Consider the following 10000-nt stretch of genomic DNA (forward strand, 5'->3'; position numbering starts at 1 on the left):
TATTTTCACGACTACTGTATATATTTCTAGATATTTTATATCCATTATTTTCCAAGATATCTGAAAATGTGTTTTTTATGAAATCACTTCCTCTGTAGTGTGTTCCTCTAAAACTGATAGCCTCTCTCTCTCTCTCTCTCTCTCTCTCTCTCTCTCTCATTGTATATTTTCACGACTACTGTATATATTTCTAGATATTTTATATCCATTATTTTCCAAGATATCTGAAAATGTGTTTTTTATGAAATCACTTCTCTGTAGTGTGTTCCTCTAAAACTGATAGCCTCTCTCTCTCTCTCCTCTCTCTCTCTCTCTCTCTCAGTTTGGCATTTGTTGCTTTGTGGAAGTTTACTTACCAAGTTAAATGGGGCCTTTTAGTGTGTTTCTGGTTAATGTCTGCATATTTTAATACTAAGTACTTGAAATAGTAGTATAGTAGTAGTAGACTACCAGTAGTCTGTGTGAGTTTATCAATTTTTCTTACTAATTTTTAATATATATGCAATATTATAGTAGTTAGTTAAGAAAAATATATTTTTCAGAATTTGTTTAAAAGGCGATGAATTAGAAAACTCGTTATTTTGATGTATCAAGTGGTAACGAATGGAATAAACATTAATAAACGCGTTATTTTAATGTATCAAATGGTAATAAATGCAATAAACTTTAGTAAATATGCTATTTCCATGTATAAAGTGGTAACGAATGCAATAAACATCAATAAAATCGTTATTTTAATGTATCAAATGGTAACGAATGCAATAAACATTAATAAACGCGTTATTTTAATATATCAAATGGTAATAAATGTAATAAACATTAAAAAACACGTTATTTTGATATATCAAGTGGTAAGGAGGAATATAATAAACAAATAAGCTCTTTACTGAACGTTTTTGCTACGATTTATTTTCTACGTAAATCGGATTATTTGGCATTTCAGTACAAATTCCTGAACATATATATATATATATATATATATATATATATATATATATATATATATATATATATATATGTATGTATGTATGTATATATATATATATATATATATATATATATACATATATATATATATATATATACATATATATATATATATATATACAGTACATATATATATTGTGTATATATAATATATATATATATATATATATATATATATATATATATATATATATATATATATATATGAATGTATGTATGTATGTATAGATAAATACAGACAGTAAATCACCTGTGCTGGTATACAATTAACTTTCATTCTTTACTATGTATTCGATAAAGGTAAAATTGAGTTATGGTTTTGTAGGTATTTAAAGCTTTGCACAAAAAAGTTCATATAACAGTTGCTAAAACTTATGAAAACAAATTTCCTAGTTTTGTTAATATTCTCTTGATGATATAAAGTTTTTGTCTGTTATTAATCCAACGTATTATTATGTAATAACAATTGTTATTATTCGTATTGTATTGCGAGACATTCATGTTTTATATTAATGTTGCCAAATGTCACTTGATTGTGGAATTTTTTTTTTTTTTTTTTTTTTTTTTAATAATATCAGTGATGAATTTCAACTGATACATTTACATATATCATATCTGTGTTATCGGGACTTAAATTTGTTGTCAAGTTATTATAATTCAAAATATGTAGATAACTAAGAGAAGAGAATTGAGTTAGAGTTTTTTTGAAAGCACAGTAAACTCAAATTTGTAGTCATGTTTTTTATTATAAGTCAAAATACGTATTATAACTCAAAATATGTAGACTAACAGAGAGAAGAGAGTTGTATTAGTTTTTTAAAAGCACAGTAAATTCAAAGTTGTTTTCATGTTTTTATTATAAGTCAAAATACGTACTATAACTCAAAATATGTAGACTAACAGAGAGGAGAGAGTTGAGTTAGAGTTTTTTGATAGCCCAGTAAACTCAAATTTGTTGTTATGATGTTATTACAAGTCAAAATACGTATGATAACTCTTTAAACTGCCAGAGAGTAGAGGGTTCTTTGAAAGCACAGTAAACTCAAATATTGTTGTCATGTTATTATAAGCCAATATACGTATTATAACTCAAAATGTGTACACTAACAGAATAGAGTTGAGTTAGAGTTTGAAAGTACATTAAACTCAAATTTGTTGTCATGTTATCACAAGTCAAAATACGTATTATAACTCAAAATGTGTACACTAACAGAGAGAAAAGAGTTGAGTTAGAGTTCTTTGAAAGCACAGCAAATGCATTTATTTTTTCTTTTATTGTCTTGCTTTGTTATACTCACAGGTGAATAGTCTCCTGTGTTCGGTGGTGTGGTTTAGCGGTTGGAACTTTTTTTTTTCTTTTTTCTTTTTTTCTCTAATTTTCTTGCAACGGAGGGAAGTTACCAGATGTTTGAACTGTAAATCATTTTTTTTCTTTCATTCTCGTTTATTTTTTATTTTTCTTAAAGAGGAAAGCCTCTGCTTTAGTCCATTGTAGAGAAAAACACAAAGATTTCCTGTTTACAACATTGTATTTCCGTTTTCTCTGACAGGCAGGGTTTAAACTTGAGCATGTGGTCATTTACCTTAGATGCTGTTGCTTTTTACCTTAGATAACCTTAAAACTTTTTCAATTTCCTTAAATTTTGAAGCTCGTAATTTCGTAAAAACGGAAATTACCTTAGATTTGCTTTAAAAAAGACAATTTCCTTAAATTTGAAGCTCTTAATTTCCTAAAACCGAAATTACTTTAGATTTTCCTTAGAAATGACATTGAAACCATGTAAATTACCTCAAACTAAGCTATTTTACCTTAAAAGTTTAAACCCTGCTGACAGGTATAGCGTGGGAAAATTTACCTTTATTTCTTTTTTCTTTTTCTTTTTTTAGTCTATTAGCCATTTATTAATGACTTGTTTGGGCTGTTTATTTACTCTCCTTAATTAATATTCTCTATTTTTCTCTTGTTTTGATTCGCAGAGACAGACAGCACAGACAGCGACGGGACCCTCATTACAGAGGAAGACGTTACCGAAAGAGTTTGTTGTACGGAGGTCGCGGCCGGCAATAACCAACGACAGGAAGCGGGTGTTACAGAAGGCAATAGTCACGTCGAGGGCCCACACTCCCTCCTCCACCCACGAAGGAACCCCAGACGAAGCCCCCCTCACGGGGCTGGCGATTCTGAAGAGGAGGAAGACAACGACTTGGGTAGCAGTAGAGGCGTTGGAACGGTGACTGGAGGAGGTGTCAGTGACGGAAGCGAGAAGACTTATCCTTCCTCAGAAGGGAAAACTGACGGCTCCAAAGGGCATGCTGGCCTCCCACGGCAGAGTACCAAGACCATGTTGAGTCGATCCGAAGCGGCGAGGCTCTTTGAAAAGCGTATCGATGACGTCTTTGATTTTGAAAGTCTGGAGAGTTGTGAGAGCGTCTATGGAGGCACCGACAGCACAGGGTTCCCTCTGCAGGGGTGTGCCAGTCCTCTGGCGGGCGAGGAGGTCGTGTTCAATACCTCTGCGACCTCGCAGCCGTTCGCCGACGCCTCGGGAGAGTTTGAGGACCAGATAGTTAACAAGAGAGAGATTAATGAAAGTGAAGTGTTTAGTTCGAATCAAGTGACCGAATTATTATCGAAGGACATACTAGGGGAAGCATGCGGGCGGCTTCCCACGACGCCCAATTCCCTCAGCGGCACGCCCGTCCAGAGTAAACACGACGACGCCCACCGTGACTCCAGTTTTAGTGAACTTGACAAGGCAAACGGCGGACAATATAATCTCGACCAGACGTACGTCGTTGGGAAAAGTGACGATTTCGAATTGACGGGAAAAACAGAATCGACGGAAAATGACGGTAAAAGCAGAGCAAGGGGGAAAGACGGGGAGCCCCTGAGTATGGATTTATTTGGCCTCCCTGTTCGGTGGACAGAGGGCGAGAAGAAAGGGGCGCCCGATGACCTTACCTTCGTCGAAACACCTGTTGCTTCCCCCACCTGTCTCTCGCTGGAAGCTGGGCAGGTGGGACATCTGTCTGAGATGAATAATCAAATGAATAATCATTTAAATAATGAAGGTGAATGTGATGAACTGAAATACGATAGTGACGTGAAATACGATAGTGACGCGAAATCCGATCGCACTTGCGATGAAGAAATAAGATCTTTGACTAAGTCGATAGTGAAAGAGGGAGAGAGAGCGAACGATGATGATGATAATGACCGCAGTGAGAGTGAAAATGAAATTGCGACAGACAATGAACATGTATCTGCGGCGGCACCGAGTGAAGGTGATTTCACCTTCACTCCAGTTGGTGAAACGTCGTCATCGTCGGCGGCGGTTGAAGCCCGTCATCATCATCACCAGACCGCTGCCACAGGTAACCTACTAAGGTCCTCGACGGACCCTGAGCAGCTCAGTGTGATTGCAAGTGCAGAAGGCGAAGGTGAGGGAAGCTCCGATAACAATGGCACTACCGTTGGCAGTGCCACCAACATGAGAGAGATCAACTTGCTCTCCTCCTCTACAGGGGAAACTCGTGCAAACTACCAATCTCCCCCCGGATTGGGTCCCTTCGCAGGGGCTCCTCGTAATGATGTTCGAGAGAGCACAGGTGGCCAGCCACAGCATGTGAAAACGACGAGACATATAGAAAACTTTTCTCCCTTCGAAGGAGAAATCTCGGGAAATGTAGACGCCAGATGTCACCAGCGTCTCAATTATGACAAACTGCAACATCAAGTTCATCGCGAAGTTATAAATGGTCATCCCGTAGGAGGAGACCTGGCTTCGGGAGATAGCGACGGGGACACGGACAACACAGACGGAGACTACGACGAAGAGGATCACTTCGCAGCCGAACTGAGTCTTCGGATATCCACAGTACATTCGGAAGTGAACGGGAAAACTAGGGGCGAGGAGCGCACGTCCTATAGGAATTCGGATATTCTCAGCGTGCTGACAAACTACCGCGGGGAAAAGAGAGAGGAGGAAGAGAGGGTGGGGCATGGGGATGCCCCGGGTACCGTTTCCCCTCTTGCCAGCCAGGATGGAAGTTCGCCCGAGATGCCAGATTCTCTCAGGTCCAGTGAGGGACGCAGTGCCACGAGGTCCGTGGAGACGTTGAGCGAAGACAGTGGCTTGGGAGACCGTGACGTGCGTCTTACTCCTTCGTCGCCTCTTCCTTCCATATCTGAAGGTGCCCCTCGAGGAGTAGTGCCAGATATCGTGCCAACCTCATCCTCCAACACCAACCAGGGAACACTGATTGAACAGTCATTGACCTCCGTGACTGCACGCCCCAAGAGGCAGGATATTCGTCAAGCTCGTATTGCAAGGGCGCGTTCATGCGGTGATTTGCGTGCTCATTGGGCCTCCTCAGACACAGACACGGAGGAGGAGGAGGAGAGCAGCAACATGAGAGGACTCCTGCACTCTCGTCTGAGAGGGAGAGAGGGAAGTTATTCGAGTGCCATTGCAGGCGAAGGCGTACACAACGGCGGTGAGATGCATTATGACAAACCTTTCAAATCCACTTATGCGAATTATCTTAAGCAGCAGTACGAAGGTGAGGGAACGGCAGACGACAACAGGCGTAACCCCGGCAGTAACCTCCATTCCCAACTCCCCCATCACTCTCCCTCGTCCCGGTACCAGCATCGTGAAACACGCGGTTCACATCCGTCGGAGGCCGACGGCAGCGACAAAGAGAATAAATCAAGATACAGGAGAGTGAGGGAAGCCTCCAGTAACCATTCCAGACCGAGGCGATACAACAGTCTGTTAGAATTCTCGAGTAGAGACTCGAATAGTGCCAGCGACTACTACTACCATAAGGATGGCGATCGAGTGCCAAGGGTGCCTCCTTCCCGCTCCGCCTCGAGGAGGCGGCCCCAACCCATCAGCGTCGACCTCGCCGAGGAATTCCTGAGTCAAGAGAGGCTGGGAACGACCGATCAAAACATCTCTGGGACAATTCGCACAAGTGATGATAAATTGGCTGTAAATAATAACACTCCTTCTGCGACTGGCGAAGGTGTTGGGTTTGGGAATTCGTCCTCCTCGTGTGCCGTGCCAACGTCCAATAGGATGACACACAGCGAACTTACGACCAATGGGGTAGAGATAGGAGGAGGAGTCATGCCACCGGGATCATCCCAGGGGTCACGGGGTGAAGAGGGGTTGGCAAAGCTTAAGGATGAAGTTACAGCGGATGTGAGGGTGCAGTGTGGATGGCCCCTCCATGCCTCCGCGGATTCTGCTGCTGCCTCTGCCGCCGCCTCTCCGACAGCGCCCTACCCTCATCATCATCCGCTTGATGCCCTACACCACCACCAGCAAGTCTCCAGCACTCCCCCGATGCCCAACCGTACCCCTCCCGGCCCCCCTTCCCAGCGTCAGACTCATCACCAATATAGCTCTTCTTCAAGTTCGTCCGCCCAGTTACCAAATGAGTGCCAACCCGTACGCACCAGTCAGAGTGCAGGAGACATTGCCATTCATGATCCCATTGCCCAGTGTGACCCAAGTGCCTCCTCCTCAAACAGTCTGCAAGAAAATTCACAAAACTATCAACAACAGCAACATAAACCATCGTTTGTTGTTTCCAGCAATTTGTCCAACACTCACAGTCAGAGAGCCGACGGTGGGGAAGTTATGGAGGAAGTGCCAATTACGAGGGTTCGAACTAAGACGTACGGCAGTCATGGCGAAGTAGAGGTTTACCTGGCCAGGGCGGACAGTGGACGCCCACCCCCACACCCTGGCGCCGCCACGCAACCTGTCCTTACGCCCACGGGAGGCCTTGAAAACAGAACCGGCTCCAGGGGCGTAACCTTTTCCCCTTCCGTGAAGGAAGTCAATTGGAGGGAGAGTTACTACGAAGTGGAAAACGAAGGGGAAGATGTCAGTGATTCGGTGAAGTCAAGTGAAGTGATTGAGGTGACGTCAAAAGAAAAGTTAGCAGTGAAAAATTCGGTGCCGCAAGTTGGTCCTGTTACGCAACAACAACTACAACAACAACAGGAAGTAGTTCGACCCTCACAGGTCAGTCCCGTTCCCCCAATGCAGACCAACAACAAACTCAACGGCGGCGCCTTTGAACATTCGACCGGGTCGTCGTCAGAAGCCGAGGCCTACGACGAGAAAGGACACAGCCCGGCCCAACAGCAAAAACCTCCTACTGGGCCCATCTGGCAGAGGTTTAAACTTCCTAAAATATCTTCGCCTAAGTCGACCAGACCGAAGATTTTGCCCAAACCCAAGAATCTCTCCCCCAGGTCATCTGATACAGAGAATTCCAAGCAAGACACGGCGACGACGACGCCCCACGAGAGTGGCTCATCAACGCCCTCATCCCCCGACAGTAAGCTGAAGAAGACCCCTCAGAGTCCCAAGTTCTTCACGTGGGGCAGCAAAAGGGAGAAGAAATCGCGTGAAATCACACGTCCCAAGACGCCCCCTCCACCCGTCCCTCGTTCCTCCCCTCCTCCTGCCCTTCGTTCCTCCCCTCCTCCTGCCCCCCGTTCATCCCCTCCTCCACCTCCCCCTTCCCCATCGTCCTCTCCTCTGCCTACTCAGGTGAGTTCTGGGCAAGTAGTGGGAGACCAGGGGGCCGAGGCAGGTAAACGAGTGGTCTCTCCCTCCTCAGTCACTCTCACGGGCTTCAACCGTGAGGGCAGAAGCGATGCTTCTCCGGTAATTATCAGTGCTAAGAAGAGAGAAGTGGTTGCGAGTGACAGTGACAACACTGCGAGGATTGCCCCGGCCTTACTAATAGCCAAGAAACAGCAGTTACGCAAAAGTGAACCACCGCTAGTGACGAGCAGTGCTAGTAGCAGTTACAATAGTTTTAGTAGTAGTAGTAGTGGCAAGGAGGACGAATGGTCAGACAGACGAAGTCGGTCGGTGTCTTCGTCAGGGGATGACTCTGGAGACGCCCCTACGACCCCTAGCTCTCGGTCAGCTGTTGCTAAGCCGCCTTTGCCGCCGCCCCACCTCCAGCGCCCCCACCAGACCCCGCAGCAGCAGGCATTCCACAAAGCCAGGCTCCTCAGTGCCCGCAGACATTACTTCAGTCAGGAGCGACAGACGTCCGCCCCTGAGAGAGTCTCCCCTCCAAAGGACTCCAGGGAAGCGACTGGCGCCCTAGAGAGCGGCGTTTCCGTAGCCACTCGTCCTCTTGGGACGCCGCCTCCAATTCCACCTGTCTCCACCTTCAAGAGTCCCACGGGGACATCCAGCTCATCGTCTTCAACAGCAAACAAATCCCTCCTGACGAAGGGCAACTTCGACTCCTCCAAGAACCTGAAGGAGAGGTTCGAAAAGTTTTCAGCCAGTACTCGCGCCGAGAGGGAGCGCCTTGCCCGTAGCACGCCCGACCTGAGTGTACTGATAGAGAGTGTGCGCCGCCCGCCCCGCCGTATTGATTCCTGCACTGAAACGGCAGCAGCAGCAGAAGACGTCCACGTCGCTAGTGCTGCTGGTGCTAGTCAAGCCTCGGCCAGTGATGGTGAAGCATCGATCGCCGCTCACGCCCACCAGGGGGCTTCGCACACCCACAGCAAGCCGAGACAGGCGATCCATGAGCGCTACAAGAATCGGGCGCAGCGTATATACGCCCGTTCGCGCACGCAGAGCACCGGAGTGCTAGAGACTGACTTGGACACAGGCGCTTCCAGGGAATTGCTGACCTTGAGAGAGACAAATCTCGACGACCTCTACAAGGACTTGCAACACCTGCTCGACTCCTTGCCGTTTGGGGGCGCCCCTACGCCCACCGATTCCAAGGCCAGGGCCAAGTCGCTGCTTGATTTGGAGGCCGCTGGAAGCGCCATGGAGGGCCAACTGGAGGCTCCAGCCAGGTCTTCGGACACGAGGGCCAAGAGCATGGAGTTTCTCCTGGACGATGGAAACAAGGCTTCTGTACAGGTCAGTCTGGATTTTATTTTGTTTCTTTATTTTGTTTTACTTAGAGAAGGGAATTGTGTTTAGGAAACAGAATTATCAAATCACAACATATACACAAACTTTAAGGGGAGCAATAAGTTCATACACATTTCAATTGTCATGTATAGTCGTGTGTTTTTCTTTTAATTATTTCTATATTTTGTTTTACATGAAGATATTTGTGCTAAGAAACAGATTTATTAAATCACAACATTTACAAAAACTTTAAGGGGAGCAATACGTTCATACACATTTCAAATGTCATATAGAATCATGTAGTTTTTATTTTCTTTTCAATTATTTATTTCTTTTTGTTTTATTTAAAGATAATTGTATTTAGGAAGCAGATTTATCAAATCACAACATTTACAAAAACTTTAAGGGGAGCAATAAGTTCATACACATTTCTAATGTCATATAGAATCATGTAGTTTTTATTTTATTTTCAATTATTTATTTATTTTTGTTTTATTTAAAGAGAATTGTATTTAGGAAGCAGATTTATTAAATCACAACATTTACAAAAACTGTAGTAGGGGCAATAAATTCATACACATTTCAATTGTTATGTATAATCATGTGTTTATTTTCTTTTAATTATTTCTATATTTTGTTTTACATGAAGATATTTGTGCTAAGAAGCAGGTTTATTGAATCACAACATATACAAAAACTTTTAAGGGGAACAAAAAATTCATACACATTTCAGTTGTCATGTATAATTATGTATTTTGTATTTTATTTTCAATTTATTTATTTTTGTTTACTTAAAAAAAATTGTATTTAGGAAGCAGATTTATCAAATCACAAAATTTGCAAAAACTTTAAGGGGAGTAATAAATTCATACACGTTTCAATTGTCATGTATAATAATGTATATTTTTATTTGTGTGTGATTATGAATATTTTTTTAAAAATAACAATATTTACTAAAAGTATAGTGTTCATACATATTTCGATTCTCCCATATGTACTCGTGTAATTTTTTTTATTTTCTTGTGTTAAGTTTTTCGTGTGTACATGTTTTTTTTTTCTTTTTATCTAAAGAGGAAGTTCCAGTTTAATTAGGA

General features: G+C 43.2%; 1 protein-coding gene across 4 annotated transcripts in view; it reads left to right on the forward strand.

Annotated features, from left to right (window-relative positions):
• The window catches only part of LOC137618225 (serine-rich adhesin for platelets), a 223632-nt gene that overhangs the window by 64519 nt on the left and 149113 nt on the right, over positions 1-10000 (forward strand). For all 4 annotated transcript variants that reach the window (XR_011039756.1, XM_068348353.1, XM_068348355.1 and 1 more), the window contains exon 4: positions 2965-8912. Coding sequence is in view for 3 of the 4 variants with exons in the window: in XM_068348353.1 (XP_068204454.1) it covers positions 2965-8912 (5948 nt within the window). In the remaining variant the exon portion in view is untranslated. The remainder of the gene's footprint in view (positions 1-2964; positions 8913-10000) is intronic.

The sequence above is a fragment of the Palaemon carinicauda genome, chromosome 24 (assembly GCF_036898095.1).
Source record: "Palaemon carinicauda isolate YSFRI2023 chromosome 24, ASM3689809v2, whole genome shotgun sequence".
Lineage (NCBI taxonomy): Eukaryota > Metazoa > Arthropoda > Malacostraca > Decapoda > Palaemonidae > Palaemon > Palaemon carinicauda.